This window comes from Gracilinanus agilis, chromosome 1 (assembly GCF_016433145.1).
Source record: "Gracilinanus agilis isolate LMUSP501 chromosome 1, AgileGrace, whole genome shotgun sequence".
In the NCBI taxonomy this organism is placed as follows: domain Eukaryota; kingdom Metazoa; phylum Chordata; class Mammalia; order Didelphimorphia; family Didelphidae; genus Gracilinanus; species Gracilinanus agilis.
This window is the reverse complement of record NC_058130.1, coordinates 502,104,207-502,125,551: the sequence shown is the minus strand read 5'-3', so window position 1 is coordinate 502,125,551 and position 21,345 is coordinate 502,104,207. Positions and strand designations below refer to the sequence as shown.

Genomic DNA, 21,345 nt, shown 5'->3' with positions numbered 1-21,345 from the left:
TCAGAGGATAAAGCACTGGACTTGGAATTAGGAAAACCTCATCTTCATGAGTTCAAATGACACTTACTAGTTATGTGATCCTGGGCAAATTTTTTCAATCCTTTATGCCTTGGTTTCTCATTTGTAAAAATCAGCTGGAAAAGGAAATAGTAAACCAGTCTAGTATCTTTGCCAACAACAACAACAACAACAACAACAACAACAACAACAACAACAACAACAACAACAACAACAAGCACCAAAATGTGTTCAAGAAGAATCAGATTAAGTTGAAATGACTAAACCAAAATATAAGGATAGAGGGATAGAGTTTACTGCTCAGTCTAGGGGAAACCCATGAAGAAACCTTCCAACACCCAATATAAACTAGTATAAACTAGTACTAGAGATAAAATTATCTCTATTCTGGTATTTTCAGAGTCTTTCTGTCAAGGCAATAGCATTCACTGCTTTATTACACTTTTATAAGAACCTCAAAGAGCTAGTAAGAAGTTTGCTGTTTACCAAGGGAGAATGTAAGCTCCTTGAGGGCAGGTACTATCTCACTTTTTTATTTGTATTCCTACTGCCTTGTGCAATTTCTAGTGCATAGCAGATACTTAATAATTACTTGTAATCAACAAAATTACACTACTGTTTCTAGAAACAACAAAAGTTTTCTTTTCAAAACTCAAAGTTTAAAGTCTTATTTTGTGTATGAAAATGTTTTTAGATTTGGAAATTCATGTTAGAATATATGGTTTCATGATTATCTCTTACTCTAAATTAAACTATTTCTTTATCATCTTTGAAAGAGACTTCAGATGTTTTGACTTTGGGTTTGAGGTTACAGAGTAGTTGAGTATAAACTTCTTGAGATTAGAGACTGGCTCATTTTTCCCTTTGCATCTGTGACACCTAGTATAGTATTTGGTCCATAGTGAGTTGATTGAAACATTTGGAAGTGGTATGTGGCATTGTAGTGAGGGGCTAAATACTAAAAATACATATTTAAGCAAAACATCTTTGTGATGCCCCTAAGAATCCTAGCATATTTGCTAGGAAATAATGCTAGTAGTGTCTAACCCTTACATGACAGGTGATTATCTATAAGAGAAGATAAATAACTCATCTCTTTGTTCATGTGCTCTGTACCTTGAGGAAATTATTTAGACAAAGAGAATGCTTTCCTTCTCTCTTCACTGTCCAGGGACTGTATTAAAACATATCACTTAAAGCCTAATGGTGATACATCACAGAATTATATAATTGCTGTTGCTACCTATTATATAGAATCTTCACTGAGATTGAGGGCTTTCTATTCCTCTTCCCACTTTCCTTCCATCCTCCCTCCCCCTTTTCCTTCCATCCTTTCCCCCACTTTTTCTTCCACTGTTTCCCTCTTGTCTTTCACTTCTTCCTAATCTTTCCCTCCTCGTTTCCTTCATTCTTCCCCTCTTTCTTTTACCCCTTCCCTTCCCTACCCCTCTTCCCCAACTCAAATTTAGAACAACATATAAAATTCACAAATAACCAATATCTGACATCTACTACTCACTTTTCCTTTGGTTCCCAAACTAAACTCTTCAATAGTATATACATCCTCAATAGCAGAAATAAAACAGTGTTCCACATTCATCTTCCTGAGGTTTTCAGCAGACTCAACTCCTCTGCTTGACAAGATTAGGAAAATCTGAAAGTATTTTGCAAATAGTCAACAATAAGGACAAGAAAAAAGGGCATTTCTTGGTATGTGAGATGACCCTATAAATACTGAATTAAATTAAAAAATCCAAACCAAAAACTAAGACTGAGTAAATTTTGGTACTGTTTCAGAAAGATTTCTGTCTGATTTGATTTTCTATGTGGAAAGGGAAAAAGGGGTTCTGAAATATTTGTTTTAAATAATTTTTATGATCCTCTATGGAGCAATATACAATAGCATCTTGGTGAGAACATAAGCAGAAATGTATGAACACAGTAGAACTGGGAAAATCATAGTGGAAGTAGGCTGAGGGGATTGAATCCATGACATATGGAGGTGAAAGATAAGCAAAACAAATACTATTTTCTTCCCTTCTCTCCTGTAATGAAGTGTACCTAAGTAGCAATAATACTGTTGAGCCCTGAATGATGAAAAGGAAGCCTTGGAGATATATTTGTTTTGCACTTTGGGAGGAGATTTGCTTAATTTTAAATTTTCCTTCTTTTGATTTTGTTTTATTGTTTCTTGATGTCTCATGAAGTCATTAGCTTCTAGTGGCCCAATTTTAATTTTTAAGGAATAATTTTCTTCTTTGAGCTTTTGATCCTCTCTTTCCATTTGATTCCAATTCTACTGTTATTTTCTCCTTGCATTGTTTTCCTTTCTCTTCCCCATTTTCCCTCTGCCTCTCTTAATTGATTTTTGAAATTCTTTTTGAACTCTTCCAGAGCCTGAGGCCAATTCATATTTTTCTTTAAAGTTTTATATGTATTTGGTTTGCTTTCACTATCCTCTTCTGTGTCTGTGCCTTGTTTTTCTTTGTCACCATAAAATTTTTCTATGGTTAGGTAATTTTTTTTAATGTTTGCTTATTTTCCCAACCTTTTTCTTGCCTTTCACTTTTATCTTAAAGGTGGGCTCTGTTCTGAGGGAAGAGAGAACACTGCTTAAAGTTCAGTTTTTCCTGCCTGCTCTCCTTAGCTCTATTTCTGGGTTTCTACAAATTTTAGTTCTTCCAAGGTGAGAGCCACCTCCCACCGCTGATTCAGTCACCCCCTGGGACTGCTGAAGGCTTGCAGAGTTCAGAGAGCACTGTGGGCTACCTTCTGCCGGGCCTCATGGTCTAGCTACGGGCTCAGGCAGGGCTTTTGGTCTCACTCTGGGCTTGATCAGGCCAGGCACACTGGGTACTACCTTGTCCTGGGGCTTAAAAAGACCAGGCCTACTGCATATTGCTTTGAGCTGGGATTCAGGACTTCACTGCAGGCTTAGGAAAGGGCTTTGGGCCTCTGCTTGGGCTCACACCAGCTGGGCACCTTGCCAACTGCCATGTGCTAGGACTTAGGGCCTCTGTTTGGGCTTACCAGCCAGGTACACTGGATATTGCCCCGTGCTAGGGTTGGGATGTCACTGCAGGCTTGGTCTGGGGCTCAGAACTTTATGGGATGTATGTGGGGTTGCACTCCTATTGGCTCAGGTAGGGTCTCAGAGCCTCTACATCGGCTTGGTCCCAAGTTCAGAACGTGGAACAGTAGATGTGGGGTAGGAAGGCTTACTGTTGTCTTGAGTTCCCTTTGGATTTACTTTAATACTTTTTTCTCTTGACTTTGTGGGTGTTATTTTTTTCATGTAATCATAGTATGTATTATTTTTCTTCTCTTTTCTTCTCTTTTTATCACTTCATATATTTACCTTATTTTCTTTATCTTTCCAATGACAATTTTTTTTAAACAGTGCTTTCCTCACAAAAACTCTGTGAAGGGAAATCAAGTACCATTATCCTCACTTTGTAGATAGGGAAACTGAACTTTAGAGAAAGAAAGTGATAGAGGTGGGCAGTGGACAGTGAGGGGCAGTGACAGAAGCAGGATTCTCATGTTTGGAAATCTTGTATTTCTCATCAGTTAGCATTAGTTAAGCATAAATTATAGAATCTGCATCATTAATTGGTCGCCATTCTGTATTATTAATCAATTGTGCTATTCTGTTCTATACACCAGCTTTGTGCTGTTGTGTATTATTAATCGCTTATGTTGTTCTGTATTTACCTTACCTCTGAACTGTTAGACATTATTAATTACCCAGAGTGGTTTTTTGCTATACTATCGCCTCCCTACGTTCCCATCTTTGATGAAGGCATTCCAGAAGGGAATGATGGCAGCTGGGACAAACCACCCCTCTAATGCCCCATAATGCCCAGCGGTAGGCTCTTCTGGGAAAGGGGGGAAGATTTCCCTGAAATGGGAGGTGACAAGCCCCCAGACCCTCAATAAATATACAAACTGTGGTCAGCACCTTGTGCTACTCCATCAGTCTCAGGGCTACTCTGCCATCCTCAAGGCAATTCTACTAGCTCCGAGGCCATTTCACCAGTCTAGGCCATTATGCCATCTAAAATAAAAACTCTTCTTTAAATAAAATTCTCTCCTACTTCTGGATTGAATGGAGTTTTGAGCCTCCCATTCTAGGGGTGCCAGAATGCTACAAACTTGGGTGTGTTTTCCCATAACAAAAGTAACAGACCCAGAGTCCTACAGTTATGGTCAGGTTATTGTGAGTCATTGGTGGGACTTCAACCCAGGGCTTGCTGACTTGGAGATCAATTCCCTTTCCACTTTATCCTTTCATCTGTATTCATATACATACCCATGTCTCTATATATTTAAATGTGTATGTTTATCTACAGGATGGCTCAGTGGATAGAGCCCCAGGTCTGGCCTCAGACTCAAGTCACTCAACTTCATTTTCCTCAGTTTCCTCATCTATAAAATGAGCTGGAGAAGGAAATGGCAAACCACTCCAGTATCTCCACCAAGAAAACCCCCAGTGGGGTCACCGAGAGTTGGACGACAATGTGTCTATGTTTATAACTTTAATATATCTATTTGTAACTTTAAACATATAAATATATATAAATATACACACATTAGTTTGTATATGGACACATGTATATGTGTGCAATATATTTTATATACATATAAGCTGTTGAATATACTTCAGGTGATCCATTAATCACCCAGATATAATATAATATATACATATATGTGTATGTTTATACATATGGGTGTATGTGTATTTGTGTGCTTAGCTATATATGTGTGTGTGTATATATATGTATATATGTATGTAGAGTAACAAATTATTTAGAAAGAGCACTGGATTCGAAGTGTGAGAACCTGGCATTGAATTTCAGTTCTGTCATTTACTAACTGTGTAACCTGGGGCAAATTGCTTCATTTCCTTGGGCCTCGGTGTCTTCATTTGTCAAATGAGGGAACTTGGGTCAGGTGAACTTTATGGTCCCTTACAACTCGAAGTCCTGTGTGTAATTTTATTCCTAGAAAGGTCGAGTGAAAAGAAGTGGTTTGTACTGTCCAGCCAGGCACAGAATCAGAAACAGAAGATGACCTGATCAGTGAGTTTCGAGTAGACTGAGGCATACAGATGTAGAAAGAAAACTTATAATAACTGGTAACTTTAAGCTCAATTTAGCTGGCTTGTGGGACCTGAAAGTGGTTTGGGGCTTTCATCCTTTTTATTAATAGGAAAAATCTTATTTATTAAATTTTTGAGCATATAGAACTCTCGCTGGGAGTCATCCAAAAAGACTCATTTAGGCCAAAGCATCTAATGAAGAGCATGCCAAACTCTCTTGTCTCATTCTAGGTCATTTTAAGAGAAGAAAAGATATCTTTAACAAAAGAATGTTGCATGTATGAGTGTTGTGATTTCATGGCTCAGGCTTTGCAGTTATTGAATGTACGTATGTAGTTTCCTCATTGTTTGGCCACGGTGTCATTCTGAATGAGTGGAACAGCTTTCAGCAATCTAGGGTCTACTAATATAAAACGCTGTTTTTTTTCTCACCCTCTTCTTTCTGGTTCTCATAGGAAGAATTGTGCTCATTTATATATCTCTTTGAAATTATGGAGCTCATCAACTGTAATATAGTGAAAGTTCATTCAATGGCACTTAAAAAAATAGACTTTTAAAAAATTATAAAAAAAACAAACAACAACCCAGTTCCCTAAAAAACAACTTTGAATTTGTACTTAACTTCTACAATTTTTTAAAAATTGATCATAAACTCCAAAATAAAACCCTGTTGGATTATCTTTAAATTATGTTGTACTCTTCTGTTCCTTGTTGGGGGGAAGAGAATTCAAGCTTTCTATGACTTGTTAAAAGCAATCCCTGAGGTTTTGAAAGAACAAATACCAAAGACGATTTTATTTTTGGATTCTAGTCCTTCATAGAAACTTCTTGCTTTCAACACAATGGGGAGAAGTACATACCCACCTACCTGAGAGATACTGAGGTTTGGAGTGTTCATCTTTGCTAACGCTGCTTAATTCTGTTATCTTTTCTCAGTCGAAATGCCTATTGATTTCAATGTCAGTTTTACCTCAGTAAGACCTGGCCCTTCTCTTAAAAAATAAAATAAAAAAAAGAGCAAACCCAAGAACAAAGCACCTTGGGTTCTTTTCATCTCAAAAGGTTCCCTTCGCTTTTGCAGCAAATGATACTGTTAGTGTTGACCCTTCTTTGGCCTACAAACATGTTAACTTTCACAGTTCAAATCAGTTGGGCCTATTTTCTGAGGATCCTATAAGTTTTTTGTCCTTTTAATAATAATTCACCATTGCTAATATATTCTACATAACTGAAACAATCCTTTTCTCAATAACCTTGTTAGTAAAAAAAATTTAAATAAATAAAAAGGCATGACCAACTTATACTGAAATAGGCCATGTCTCTCCTTCTTCCTTTGATATGTATTTTCTTCTGTTACAGATTATGTCTGACTCCTCTGCCCCCCAGGGACAAGTGGAAGGTGCTTCAGGGAGCAGTGAGGGAGCCGAGAATGAGCCCACCCGCCACGTCTTCTCTTTTTCCTGGTTAAACTCCCTGAGTGAATGATGTTCATTCCAGCTGCTACCTCTCTGTCTACTTGGCTAAGGGACAAACAGAGGCAGCAGGTGACCTAGATGAAATGAATATGAAGTAGTGAATGAATGGGACCTCCGAATGAGTTTTCTGCAAAAAGCTTTGATTCCATGTTAGTTACCTGACTTTTAGAGTGGAGGAAGAGTACTTTGGGGAACGAACTGCCTCAACAAGGAGGAAAAATGAGATGATTTTGTTATAATGCTATGAAGACACTATAAAATTGTGTGTGTATGTGTGTGTGTGTGTGTGTGTGTGTATAACAAAAATCCTTGGCAGAAGATGCTAAAAAACAGTTAAACCTGTTGTTTCTAACAGGTATTAGTGTTTTGTTATGATCATAATAGGTAAATAGACCTTTTTTCTTCCTGATGATGTCACTGGTCAATGAACATGTATTATGTGTTTAAATTTACAAGTGATTGATTTAGCAATTTATTGCCAAGAGGCAACTATCATTGACCAAAAGCTATGAAATGCTTCGTAAAAAAAATCACCAACAACCCTTCTCTCTTTTAGTGCTGTATACTTGTTTCTTTATACTCTCAGAGTGTCCATTGAATTAGGGGCATTTTTCATAACCTAAAAGACTGTAGGGTTGAGATATAAATCAGGGCTAGTATACCTCTTTCAGCCTCATCCTAATCTCAGGTTTAGGCATTCAGATAATCTATTCCTTAGGCAAAGAAGACCTTTCCAAAGAAACTGTCTACTTTCTTACATAACTACTTAGGAGTCAAGGTAGTATATTGCATAAATGCTGCATGGATTTAAATATACTTTTTAAGTCACATTTTGTTTGACACACCATGATGACTCCTTTGGAGCACAGCTGTAATTCTACTATGTATGAACTATTAAATAAATGTGAATTTTTAAAATTATAGTCTTATAATGACTTATTCAGTGCTTTATCCCGTCAGTTTATCTTATGAAGCCTTTAATCAAATGTATTTACAAGGACAAGGAGAAGATCCTTCTTCACATAAACAAATTAGCTTTGAACCATTAATAAGTCAATCTTTTTTTTTTTGTAGTTACTATAATTCAGTTACCAATGGTAATTGTGAGACTGAATTCTTTAGAGATATTCATTTTAGGGATGAAAAGAAGTAGTTTATATTCCTGTGACCTAGGCTGATTAGACTTGGGTTACAGATGAGAATGGAGGATATTTGTGGAGTTTTAGAAGCCAAAGTCCTTACCTAAACTATTTCACCGAGAAATAATTTTGATAAGTGCCAATTTATATATTACTTTTTTTAGTAGTACTAGGAATAGGTATGGTTTTAGTTAACACATAAGTCAAAAAATCTTGAAGAAGCAGAGATGCAGAAATGAATATACTTTTTTGTTTTGCTAAATTAAACCATGTTATTTTACAGTGATTCTTGGAGATGTGCATCTTATTTCCTTCTCTCTTCATCTCACTCCCCACACACACTCTCCTTTTTCTCTCTCACCCCCACACAAAACTGTCTTAAATATAATAGGTGGTAGGCTTTAAAAGCATTGTCTTTATGAACCGATTTTTTTCTTTTCTTTCTTTTTTTTTTTTAATTTTATCTCAGCTGCATTTCATAGAACCATGGACTTTCAGAGCCGGAAGGCACCATCAAAATCTAAGGAAACTTGAGGCCTCTGCATTTAACTTAAGGTCCTATAGCTAGCCAATGGCCTCTACATTATTGTAGAATCTGTATTATCTGATCATACGTTTTTTTGTGCAGAAAGGAAAACTTAGGGAAAATTTTCTTTCTGTTTTCTTTGTGATAAAGGGAATAGAGTGGGGAGTAGAGAGAGAAACTCTTTTCTTCATGTGTAAAAACACAACAAGAGAAAATATAGATGACCCCAACGTAACCTTTGCAGCTTTTATTAAAAATATAAATATTCAACATTCTTTTACACAAACCAAGTTGACTGAGGGCTGGAAAGATGTTTTATTAGGACAATGTTTACAAGGAAAAAATGGATTCAGAAGAGCTTACAGAGTTTCCCCATCCAACCACCCAGAACCCAGAGAGAAAAGCTTTCTCCTTGACTCTAGAACACAACAAACTTAAGTAGGTGACTTTCCTATACTCTTTCAAAACATAGCTCCCGAGGTCTACACCTGTGCTAACCACACCACTAGAATAACTTGGAGATGGAAAATAAAATTACAAAGGACAATTTTCTCGTTACTGCACTTAAATACACTTGGTGCATGCTAATTAAGGGATATAGGCTCTCTCAGGGTATATCCTCTATGTTTCAAGCTATATAAAAATAAACAAATGATATCAGAGCAGCACTATGGTACAGAATACTGTATTTTTTTTTTCTTTTTGTGCTAAATGCAGAATCTCTTTGGCGAAATGGGATGTTTCATTTTCCAATAATCTCCATCAATTTCCTGTTGCTGTGAGCTTGCTGAGCTAACTGTTCGGCCCGGGCCATTTCTAAGACTTCTCTGAGGAGGTGGAAAGTGAGATCCAGGGAGATGGGAGGTTCTTCTGACCGCTTCTTTCTCTCCATCGCCTCCCGCTGCTCGCTGTAGGCACTCTCAGCTCCTCCCTCCCCCAGCCCTGCCTGATCATCTAGGGAGCGCTGCGGGAGCTGCAGGTGCTGGAGCCGCTGGACAGCTCCCCGGAAAAAGTTGGCGACCGAGACATCAGAGACATCGGGGGAGAAGTGCATCCCGGGGCTGCCGCTGGAGGACGAGGGGGAGAAGGAAGCGGCGGGGCTCTTGTTGAGATTGCCCAGGCGCAGGAAGTACTCTTCTCCCATGCGGAGCAGGAGAGGCAGGGGCTGCTGCTGATTCGGAGGCGGTGGCGGCTGGAAGAAGTCCAGAGGCTGAGCTGCCGACCCCACGGACGATGCGGAGCCCTTGCTGATGAGAGCTCTGCATTCTTGGCAGGGCAAGAGAGTGACCAGCAGGATCCCAGTAGACACAAGAAGCTGGAGCTTCATGGTCGGGGCGCTGATCTGCAACACAAAGGACAGGGGATAGAAAGGAAGGAAAAGAGAGGGAAGGGGCGGGGAGGGGTCGGAGGGGAGAAAAGTGAAGGGAAGGAAAGGAAAGGAAGGAAGAAAAAAAGAGAAGATATGCAGTTGAAGTGAACCGGGAGGAACTCCATCCCCGTCTCCATGACTTTCTACACACCTACACAACAAAGCCACACACAGCACAACTCGACGCTGCGCAATGCAACATCCCGTTTCTTGGTCTGCCTTCCCAGTAGCCCTGGGCTGGAGATGGGCGCTGTCCTTGGTGCTGAAGCTTTGAGAGCAACCCAAGCAGGAGGAATTGCCGCTTGGGGGGTGGGGGGTGTCAGGTGGCGCGACGCGCTGCGCCAGAGCGTTTTGGCCACGCTATTCCCCTCAAGACTGGATTCTCGTAGCCCAACTTTGGACTGAACAAGACCAAAGCGGCTTTAGTGCTCGCAATCTGCTTTTCTGGATGAATTCTAAAGGGAGAACTTTTTGCTAAAACTATGTAGCTAAGTAGCCTCGCCGGTCCCACTCTTCCTTCTCCTCGCCAACCTGCATTTTCCCGCCCTCAACCAGGGGCTCCTTGTCTTTTAAAAAGTGAGTGAAAAGCATTTGGGACATTCTGATGGATGAAAAGCACCCGTTTGTTTGTGCGCTGTTGTTTTGGGGGGAGTTCTTTGTCAGATAGCAGACACTATCAGATACCTTTAAGAGACATAACCTGCATAAACACAAGCACACACGCACACGCGCGCACACACACACACTGATACATTTCAGCCAAAGCTAATACACCTAAAAACAAGGGAAAGTTTTCAGTGAGTCTGAGGCTGTGTACCAGGTTTCTTCCTACCTTCAGAGTCGCTTCTGCAAAGGAGCAGGGTAGCAGACGCTTCTCAGCTCCAAGAGGGAGGAGACGGAAGCTTTTCAGGTGCTCCTTCGGTGCCTCCGAGTCGTCTCTTCCCCGAACTTGGGATCAGATTTTCTTCTAATCAGAGCTTGGTTGCGGGATTTTTATAGCTTAGACCCTCTTATGGAATCACGCAGTACTTGCCTAATAAGCTGACGCTTTCTTGACAGCTAGATTGCGTGCTCGATCTGCTCCTGAATAAATCATGGGGTCCTTCCGAGGAGCAATGGGCAAAGTTTTGCTATCACAACACAGAATCTCACATCCAATTATATCAGCAGATATTTATCGCCTCCTTGGTGACGTCAACCATCCCTAAATTGGAAGAGCTGCTCATGACTTGCCCATTGACAAAAAAACTTGAATGAGATTTCCCAAGTGTGAAGAGATACTGACCTCTTACTATGAATGGCTAAACTTGGGGTAGGAGACCTTTCGGAGTGTTAGGGGACAGGAAGGGGCTGGGGAGGTCAGCAATCAAGCTACAACTGTGCAGGCTTTACTCCCTCCTCTTTTCAGTATCCGAAACCATTCCTTTGCTAACTTAAAACTTTCCATCTTTTCCCAGCCTAAAAGAGAAGAGCAGGGAGATAGATTTGCTGCAATATCCAGTGTCTGCTTCTGATATTCCGGATAGGCTATATTATAATTCACTCCAACCATAGCCTAGGTGACAAGAGTCAAAATTGTTGAAACAATGCCCACAGTTAATCACATAGTGGTTGGTTGGTGAACAGGCTACCGGACAGATAACTTGGTGCATAGCAAGTTATAAGTTGTCTTGGAATGCCACTGTTTCTCTAGATCTTCCTTACTAGATTCCTTGATCCTATTCAGTTAGATAGGGGCTAACTCAATAAAAGATAAAAAAAAAAAAAGACAGATATGTACATATGTGGGCACCTTTCTACTGAGTTAGTGTATGTAAATGTATATATATTTTAAAGTCAGTTTAAGTCAAATATATGTATATATGTGTATACACAAATATGCCAGATAGATCATGATCACTATCAACTCCCAATTTGATCTCCTTCAGTAAGATTGAAAGCAAAATAATGAACTGCCTTAGTAAGTAGCAGGTCAAGATCTATGTAAGCATTAAGGTCTTAAACACTGGGGCAATGACTCTCTTCTCATCAGTCCCCAAACAATGTCAAACACAAAATCCCCAAAAGAAAAACATATTAGAGGAAGCTAAAGTTTTTTGTTATGACTCCTATTATTAGTTGTACTGAGGGTGTCTGATGAAATAAGATTTTGTGCCTCAGCATTAGCACAGAAAAAGTCAGTTTGTGAAATTATAATTAGTTTTGAATTAAATTCATAACATCACATCTGCCATTGTTAGATATTACTACTCAAATCTACTGATATCATTTCATTAAAAAAATACAACCATGGAAGTTACTTTTAAGTATATTATTGAATGTTAAACCAATGAGTCCAGATTGTGATGCTTTAGTTAATTCAGCTTATAGACGATTCCTGTAGATATTTTCCAAGATTTCTACAATCCTTGATTTTGTTTTCTCTCTGCATCTTCCTCCTTGAATGATAAACATTTAATGGTTAATTCATCATCCATGTTTTGTATATTCTAGGTTATAATTTTCAGAGAGGGAGAAAGAGAAGGGGGGAGGAAGGGAGAAAGGGAGGGAGAGAGAAAGAAGAAATAGATAAGAGAGAAGGAAGAATGGAAAGGAAGGAAGGAAAGAAAGAAGAAGAGAAAGAGAAAGAAAGGAAGAGAGAAGAAGAAAGAAAGAAAGAAAGAAAGAAAGAAAGAAAGAAAGAAAGAAAGAAAGAAAGAAAGAAAAAGGAAGGAAGAGATAAAGAGAAAGAAAGAAAAAGGAAGGAAGAGATAAAGAGAAAGAAAGAAAAAGGAAGAGAAAAGAAGAGAAATGAGGGAAGAAAGAAAAGGAAGGGAAAGAATGAGAGAGAAAGGAAGGAAGGAAAGAAAAGAAGGAAGGAAGGAAGAAAGAAAGAAAGCTAAGGAAGGAAGAAAAACCTGAGGTTCCAAGTTCATGTGCCTGAGTCTCTATCCTCATTAATTAATACTGATTACTCAAAGTTCGATGCCTGTGTGAATTGGTGAGAGCTGGAGAGAAGAGAGAGCCTTGTTTTCTGGCTTCCAGCTTCAAGAGAAAAGACATATGGTTCCGGATTCTCTCTTGGGAGAGGGCTCTGAAGAGTAATTAATCCCCACCAATGAAGAGAGTGTTATGCAAATGAGCTTTGGGCCTTGGGCTTCAGAAATAAGGAAGTAGAGGGAAGAGGAGAAGAAGGGAAGGAGGGGAAAGAAAGCTGGGCCTTGTTTTATTTGAAAAGTTATCTTGCAGTTGGTGTGTCCCTGTTAGGAAACTGGTTTTACCCAGAGGAGTAAATTGAGAGTTGTGTAGAATAGGAAAGCCTTTAATTGTTAATAGATTATAGTAGGATATTTTTATGCAAAGGGAAAAAGTTGAAGAGTTTCCCATGTTGGTGGGCAAGGTTTTGGACCTTATTATACTGACACCTTTTTAGTGTGTGTTTTTGTTTTTAACGGTGGTAGAAGGGTGTTGTTGTTTGTTTATAGTGGAGAGCATTCCAGCTTCTCATTTCAGAGAACCACAGAATCTCAAAGTTGGAAGATACCCCAGAAACCACCTGATCCACCCCATACCTGATCAAGAATCCCTTACAATATCACTGACAGGCAGACATGCAGATTTGGCTTGCAGACTTGCAGTGAGAAGGAAATCATTACTTCCCCTGGCAACCCATTCCACTATGGGAAAGTCCTGATTTTTAGCAAAATTGCTCCTTACATAAGGCAGAAATCTGCCTCCTAGCAACTTCAGCACCTTACTCTGAGTCTGAATTCTTTCCCTGTCTCCACTGGCAACTCTTAAACTGGTATCTAATCGGGGATAAAAAGTGGACTCAAAAGTCAGTTGAAAGCTGAGATTAAGTGGACAGAGAAAAAGTAGAGTCAAGATCAATGAGATAAGGGAGGCTTGGCTGAGAACCTCTTATGGAGAAGTCTCTAACAGTTTTTGGGTTAAAATGCAACTTAGCCAAGGAAGATTAGAAATGAATATAGTTTCTGCATAGAAACATTCCTCCATTCCCTAGTGGAAGGGTGGTGGCTTAGGGGAGGATTGTGGAACAACGAAAAAAAACCTGGCAGAGTGAGCCCAGCAGTGGAGAGCTGCCCTATATAAACAGACATTTCCTCAATCTTTCATCTCAGTTTCCTTTCCTTTGTCAGTCCTGAAGAGGCTTTCTTTGCAAGCTGAGCGTGTTTCCTCCAGGGCTGGATAATTCCCCTGTCCTTTGGTTCTACAGAGAAAAGTTTGAAGAAAAGAGCACCAACAAAGACCAGCATTATTTTTTGGAGAATGAAGATGGAGAATGTGGATGGGGAAGGGAGGGAAAGACACATCCCTTTCCCCCCCAAGTTCTTTTTGACCCCAAAACCTGTTGGGTCTTTAGAGGGCAATGAGCCACCATAAAGGCCTTGTGGCCATGAGCAACAAAAACCAGAAAGTTGAATTTCTGATCTCACTACCCCTACCCACTCCATCACAGGAATCCTTCCCTAAACGTGAGGGGGTCTTGGAGGGTAGACTATTCTCTGTGAAGGTTGTCACCTCCAGCCCCTGATTTGACTAGGAATCTCTAGTGACAGGCATTGTATTTGAACTTTTAGCTGTACCTATCAGTCCATCAGCCTACTTTGCACTGGGCATTATGGTAAGCCCAGGGGACACAATTACAAAAGCAGAACAGCCCCTCTCCTCAAGGAAACTACACTCTACAGAATCTTATCATTATTTGCAGAATTTTTAAAAAGTGCATCATCAAATCCACATGTAATGCCGTGTTGGCCCATCTTTGTTTTTGTTTTTGTTTTTTAACCCCTTACCTTCCGTCTTGGAGTCAATACTGTGTATTGGTTCCAAGGTAGAAGAGTGGTAAGGGTAGGCAATAGGGGTTAAGTGTCAGAGACACACAGCTAAGAAGTGTCTGAGGTCAGATTTGAACCCAGGACCTCCTGTCTCTAGCCCTGGCTCTCTAGCCAATGAGCCACTTACCTGCCCCCATGTTGGCCCATCTTGATAAAGAGATTCTGTGATGAGAGCAGTGAGGGCCATAGAACTGCTGGTACACACATGTAAGCATATCTATATCAGAAGTTTAGTGACTTTTATCATCCATATAGACATGTACTTAGAAAAATAGCATAAATGTAGAGGTCTTGATATGTGCAATTACATAAACACTCAAGTCAATCAAATCCTTCACAGAAAAAAATGACCATAAAAACAAGAAAGTGACTCCTCAAAATAGCCACCAGGGAAACAATTGAAATGCTTTTAGAACTCAGCAGCACAAGCCAGAGAAACACAGATATAATCACAATAGCTAATTTAATTTTTTAGCATCTATTCACTTTTACCTAATGTATAACAATGATCAAATATACCAAAATGTCAGAATAATCAAACTAAGAAATAGTAGAAATAGTAGACAGTAAGCAAGATCCAGATGATGTCTAAGATCTCAACCAGCTCTAAATCTTACAATCTTATGTGATTTTTTTCACTATTCTAAGTTCCTTTGAATTGACTTTTTTGCAAAGTGTTTTTCATAGCTGTGTCTGTGCTTAAATGGTGCATTTGGCAGAAACAAATTCTTTAAATTAGTCAGTCACAGCATTTTCTTTTTTCTCCTAATTTCTTTTTTTCTGTCTTAATAACAACTTAAGACAGACAGACAAAGGCTAGGCAAACGAGATTAAGCGACTTGCTCAGGATCACTCAGATATCGGAGGTGTTCTGAGGCTAGATATGAACCCAAGTCCTCCCAATTCTAGACCAGCATTTTCTAAACCAGTCTACCTTCTCTACATATAGTAGCATAGGCTATAAGACATCATATCAGCCTAATTGCTTACTAATTGCTTACTAATTGACTAATAATCATCATCAATCATCATCATTCTTTCTAGTCACTATTTCATTTGCTCCTCAAACCAATGCTAGTTATTGCAAGGATTATCCTCTCCATTTTACAGATTTGGAAAGTGAAACAGAGAATTTAAGTGACTTCTTTATAGTCATTTCATTTTTGAGTGACAGTTGTTTATACAGTTTATTTCTACCTTGGATCACAGTTATGCTTCCTTTAAAATACTATTGCTTGCAAACTTTAATGAAAAGCAATTTGAATGTCCTACATGCCGACTATAAGAATTCCTCAGATGGATGAAACAATTCATGCTTCTAGGTGTGCCCCAAATTGCCTGTGTGTCAAGAGAAAAACCTAGACTTTTAAACTAGGCTTTCTGGGTACACGGGATCCATATCTAATGGTAACTACTTCCTATCTTCATCAGACACACTTGATTGAAAGGGTTCTCAAAAGCGACAGATAAATAAAGATTCATGTCCAACTCTTTAAAGATGCTATTATTTTTTAAAATTGGTATATCTTGACTTGAATAATTTTCTTCAGAAGTAATCATTACTACTGCATATTTCTTAATGACATTTAATTGTTCAATTATTTCAGTTGTGTCCGATTCTCTGTTTTGAGTTTTTTTTAGCAAAAATACTAAAGTGGTTTGCCATTTCCTTCTCCATCCCATTTTATAGAGAAGGAAACTGAAGCAAATGGGGTTAAATGACTTGTCCAGGGCCACATAGCTAGTGTCTGAGACCAGATTTGATCTCAGGAAAATGAATCTCAGCACATAATCTATTTTGTCACCTAGTTGCCCCAATAATGATATAGCTTGGGTTTCTTCAGTTATTCCAACTATACATATATGTTTTATATATATATACATATGTGTATATATATGTATACCTATATATATTTAGCAAGACAACATAATATAGTTGACAATGAGACCTGAAATAAAAAGAGACAACTTCAAGTCTTATCTCTGATAATCTGACCCGGGACAAATTACTTAATTCCTCAGAGCCTCAATTTCCTCACGCCCCCTTCCCTGAAATTGCCTTTTATTTGCTTTTTTTCTATACTTATTCCCACCTACCCAGATATAAGCTACTTGAGAAAAGGGATTATTTCTCTTTTGCATTTTTATTAGAGTACCATGTCTAACACATAGTAAATGTTTAATAAATCTTGTTGTTTGGTTGTAAAAAAGGGATAAAATTGACAACAACCTTTCTCCTTTCTCAAGATTGTTATAAGAATGTGCTTTGTAAACCTTAAATAGCTGTAGAAAGCCTCTTATTATTTTTTTTTGTTCATTCCAGACCTGTGATTTCACTGGTGTAGGGAGGTATTGATAAAGATACTCCCCCTACTTTATTTATTTACTTAAAATTTTAAACTCTTACCTTCCATCTAAGAAGCAATAGTATAAATTGGTTCCAAGGCAGAAGAGCAGAAAGGGCTAGGCAATAGAGGTTAAGTGACTTGCCCAGGGTCACATAGCTAACTCCCTCTATTTTTTTTAACCTTACCTTCTGTCTTAGAATCAATACTGTACATTGGTTCTAAGGCAGAAGAAGGGCTAGGCAGTAGAGGGGTGTGGGAGGGAATATCTGAAGCTAAACTTGAACCCGGGACCTCCTATCCCTGGGCCAGGCTCTCAATCCACTAAGCCACCCAGCTGCCTCCTCCTACTTTATTTTTTATTTTTATTTTTTAGCAATTAGATTTATTAAACTTTATTGATGGATCAAAGCATTTAAAACTGGTAGATACCATAGAGATCATCTAGTCCAGTACTGGCAGACCTTTTAGAGATTGTGTGCCCAAACTGTACCTTCAAGCCGCCTGTAAGCCCTTCATATTACCTCAGACAAGGGAGGGAGGAAGTCCTCACATTGGGCCACTAGGCAAACCTACTCCTATTTTATTTATTTATTTATTTTTTTTTAATTTATTTTTTAAACCCTTAACTTCTGTGCATTGGCTCATAGGTGGAAGAGTGGTAAGGGTGGGCAATGGGGGTCAAGTGACTTGCCCAGGGTCACACAGCTGGGAAGTGTCTGAGGCCAGATTTGAACCTAGGAACTCCTGTCTCTAGGCCTGACTCTCAATCCACTGAGCTACCCAGCTGCCCTCCCTCCTCCTATTTTAAAAGAAGCTAGGTGGCTGATTCTAGAGTAAAAAGCACATGAGTTCAAATATAGCCTCAAACATTTATTAGCTATGTGACCCTAGGCAAGTCATTTAACCTCCATCTGCCTCGGTTTCCTCAACTATAAAATGAGGATAATTATAGCATCTACCTTGAAGAGTTGTTGTGAGAATCAAACGAGATATTTGTAAAGCATTTAGCACAAGTGCCTGGTATGCAGTAAGTACTTTATAAATGCTTGTTTCCTTCCTTCTTCTATCAAAGCAAATCTGCACCTATCGTTTTAGAAATTTTCTGGAGGCACTGAGAAGTTAAGTGATTTCCTTAGATACAGACCGTATGGGTCAGAGGTGATACCTGGACCAGGCTCTGCACTCTTCACTGTGCCAAAGTGCTTCTCACTTGTGATTTGATTGAAATCTCCCTGCCCCTTAAGTACTATCTTCCATCATTGTTTATGAGCTGAGATTCAGTGACATAAATGGATCAGAGGAGCAGAGCATTTTGCATTGGAAAGAATTTGATGAAGGTCCACATTTGTTAGGGTGTGGGATGAGCACATCTGGAGATTTCTCTTTTCTGTGATTTGGGACCTTTTATTTAGTTTATGATCTCATCCACTCTAATCATGTTACTTCCTATTTATACAGTAGTCTGTTATCATCTGAACTGATCACTGCTTACCATCTCTGTGAGAGAAAGAAGAAGGTTCTCCTGTCTTACAAGAGAACAACTGGAATCCAGAAAGGGAAAAGGATAAGCTCTAGCTTCTCCTGAAAATCAGAACAGGCTCTCCCGGGTGCCTGACTATATAATGCAGCTATGTGGTTAAAAAAAACAAAAACAAACAAAAAAAAAAACAGGGCCAGAGGAAATGTACCTGGACTAATGTTTCAGGAAGAGAAAGGGAATATTTTGGAAGATCCAAAGGGGAACAGCTCTGTGAATTCCAAATGAAAGACAGCATCATATAATCAGCTACTGGGGAAGAGGCAAAGCTCGGGTCATACACACACAGACTTGGGAAAACCCCTGGGTGGTTTATTTGTTACTTTGAACAGGAGCATGATAGCCATTACCATAATATGATATTCATGAAGTGATTGTTTCCTCAAAATACTAGCATTTCTCAAAGGAATTGAAGACCCTGCCTTTGAGGAAACCATAGTCTGAATGGTAAGATGCCCAAACTAGAACATGGAATGGGATGGAAAGGGGAGGGGATGTCCTCTTAATTCTTCTTTGCATGGCTAAATTTAATTCCATCCTACCACTTCTGAGTAGGTGAAAAATGCTGCAGAATGCCTTCTGTCTTGTTTCTTCTGCAGTGTTCTGTTCCCCCTTTGAGACAGGGAAAGAATAAGAATGGATTGGGCAAGGGAAAATAGGAAGAAAGAAGAATAGTCTTCTGACTCCTTTCTTCTATTTCTTAAACCCTGCATGAAACTCTAAGAAAATACCTTTTACACATACATACTCAAAGTCTGTAACTATACCCCGTGCTACAGTTATCACACCATTGCAGGGCACTATAGAATCATCTTCTCCAAGCCCTGTAACAGTGGGAGCACACAGAGCAGGGAAACTGGTTTCTGGTCTCCAGTGGATTTTGAGTCAATCCAACAAATATTTATTAAGCACCTATCATGTGCCAGGCACTGTGCTAGGCATTGGGGACATAAAAATGGCATTGTCCCTTTTCTCCAGGAGATTACAGCCTACTAGGAAGTTCTAGTATGTATACAGGGAAGTAAATATAAAACATATGCAGTATAATATGGGAGCAGCTAGATAACAGACACAATGGATAGAGTTCAGGACCTGGGATCTATCCACTGTGTCACCCAGCTGCTCCCATATCAAGAGTCAGGAAGACTTATTTGTTGAGTTCAAATCTGGCCTCAGATATTTATTAGCTGGGTGACCCTGGGCAAGTCACTTAACCTTATCTGCCTCAGTTTCCTCATCCATAAGATGAGCCAGAGAAGGAAATGGCAAACCACTCTAGTTTCTTTGCCAAGAAAACTGCAAATGGGGTCATGAGAAATCAGACACAAGTGAAATGACTGAACAACAACAAACATAAAACAAGGTCATTTCCAAAGAGAAAAGGAGTTAACATCTCGAAGGTATTAAAAAAAAGTTTCACGTAATAGGTGGTACTTGATACGTGTCTCAAAAAAAATCAGAGATGCTAAGAGTGAAGGTGAGGGTAGAGGACATTGTAGCTTCTTGGGACTTCATATGACAAGTATGGGCAACAGCTAACAGGTCAAGTTTCACCAAGAAAAAGTAGATCTACTCTGAATGTGGGCTCAGTGGTTATTACTCTACTGGTGGAGACTTTTCTTTTTACATTCAGCATTTACACAGGGAAAAGAAAGGATCAGAGACAGAGCTTTGTACATAGTAAACACCAATTAAATTCTAGTTGAATGGAGTAAATTAAATCAAGACTTTGTCATACAAGGGCCAGGGAGAGTCTAGCCTTTAGAAGAGAAAGCATAGGTCTTCTTCATGTCTCTTATAGACTATGCATGACTTCCCATCTCTATGACTTTGCATGAAGTACCCCATGCCTAAGATCTACTCCATCTTCACCCCTGTCTCTTAAAATCTTATTTTCTTCGAAACTCAGTTGTGTACTCTGTTAAATGAAATCTTTCCTGAAATTCCTCCCTCTCCATCCAGATTATAGAGGCCCACCCCCAATTATCTTGCATTTATCTTATGTGTATGTGTATATATACATAATTGTCTTCCCTGAAACAATTTATGCTCTTTGAAGGCAGGGTCTTTTTATATTTTGTCTTTGCCGCCCCAGGAACTCCCACTTTGTTTGGCATGTAGTAGGTACCTGATAAAGTTTGCTTGTTTGCTTGCTTAAATAAAATAATAAAGGGCAGCTAAGTGGCACCAAGGATAGAGTACCAGGAGGACCTGAGTTCAAATATGACCTCAGATATTTCCTAGCTGTGAGGTCTTGGGCAAGTCGCTTAACTCCAAGTACCTAGTCCTTACTGCTCTTCTTTGGAATCAATCTAAGATAGAAAGTAAGGGTTAAAAAAGTAGTAATAACTACCATTTGTGTAGTGCTGTAGTATTTACGATGTGCTTTTTTTCATAGCAATCTTGGTACTTTGAGGACCATCTCCATTTTTTAAAATTTCTTTTTTTTTAAACATTTATTAATATTCATTTTTAACATGGTTACATGATTCATGCTCCTACTTTCCCCTTCGCCCCCCGCAATCCCCCCACCCATGGCCAATGCACATTTCCACTAGTTTTGTCATGTGTCCTTGATCAAGACCTATTTCCAAATTGTTGGTAGTTGCATTGGTGTGGTAGTTTCGAGTCCACACCCTCAATCATGTCCACCCCAACCCATGCGTTCAAGCAGTTGTTTTTCTTCTATGTTTCCTCTCCTGCAGTCCTTCCTCTGAATGTGGGTAGCATCTTTACCATAAATCCCTCAGAATTGTCCTGGGTCACTGTATTGCTGCTGGTGCAGAAGCCCATTACATTCTATTTTACCATAGTATATCAGTCTCTGTGTACAATGTTCTTCTGGCTCTGCTCCTTTCGCTCTGCATCTGTTCCCGGAGGTCTCTCCAGTTCGGCTGGAACTTCTCCAGTTTGTTATTCCTTTTAGCACAATAGTATTCCATCACCCGCATATACCACAGTTTGTTCAGCCATTCCCCAATTGAAGGACATACC

At 39.2% G+C, this 21,345-nt stretch overlaps 2 protein-coding genes across 6 annotated transcripts in view; one reads left to right on the top strand and one right to left on the bottom strand.

Moving 5' to 3' along the window:
* Positions 1-6,850, top strand: part of TRIM55 (tripartite motif containing 55) — a 71,742-nt gene extending 64,892 nt beyond the window's left edge. For 3 of the 5 annotated variants that reach the window (XM_044665993.1, XM_044665999.1, XM_044666022.1), the window contains one exon: positions 6,479-6,850. In XM_044665993.1, the coding sequence (XP_044521928.1) occupies positions 6,479-6,604 (126 nt within the window). In that variant the 3' untranslated portion in view covers positions 6,605-6,850. The remainder of the gene's footprint in view (positions 1-6,478) is intronic. The other 2 variants (XM_044666007.1, XM_044666037.1) reach the window with 2 other exon arrangements.
* Positions 6,851-9,001: 2,151 nt separating this feature from the next.
* Positions 9,002-9,586, bottom strand: CRH (corticotropin releasing hormone). The gene has a single exon (XM_044657985.1). The coding sequence runs from the start codon at positions 9,584-9,586 to the stop codon at positions 9,002-9,004; it is 585 nt and encodes a 194-aa protein (XP_044513920.1).
* Between the last annotated feature and the right edge of the window lie 11,759 nt (positions 9,587-21,345).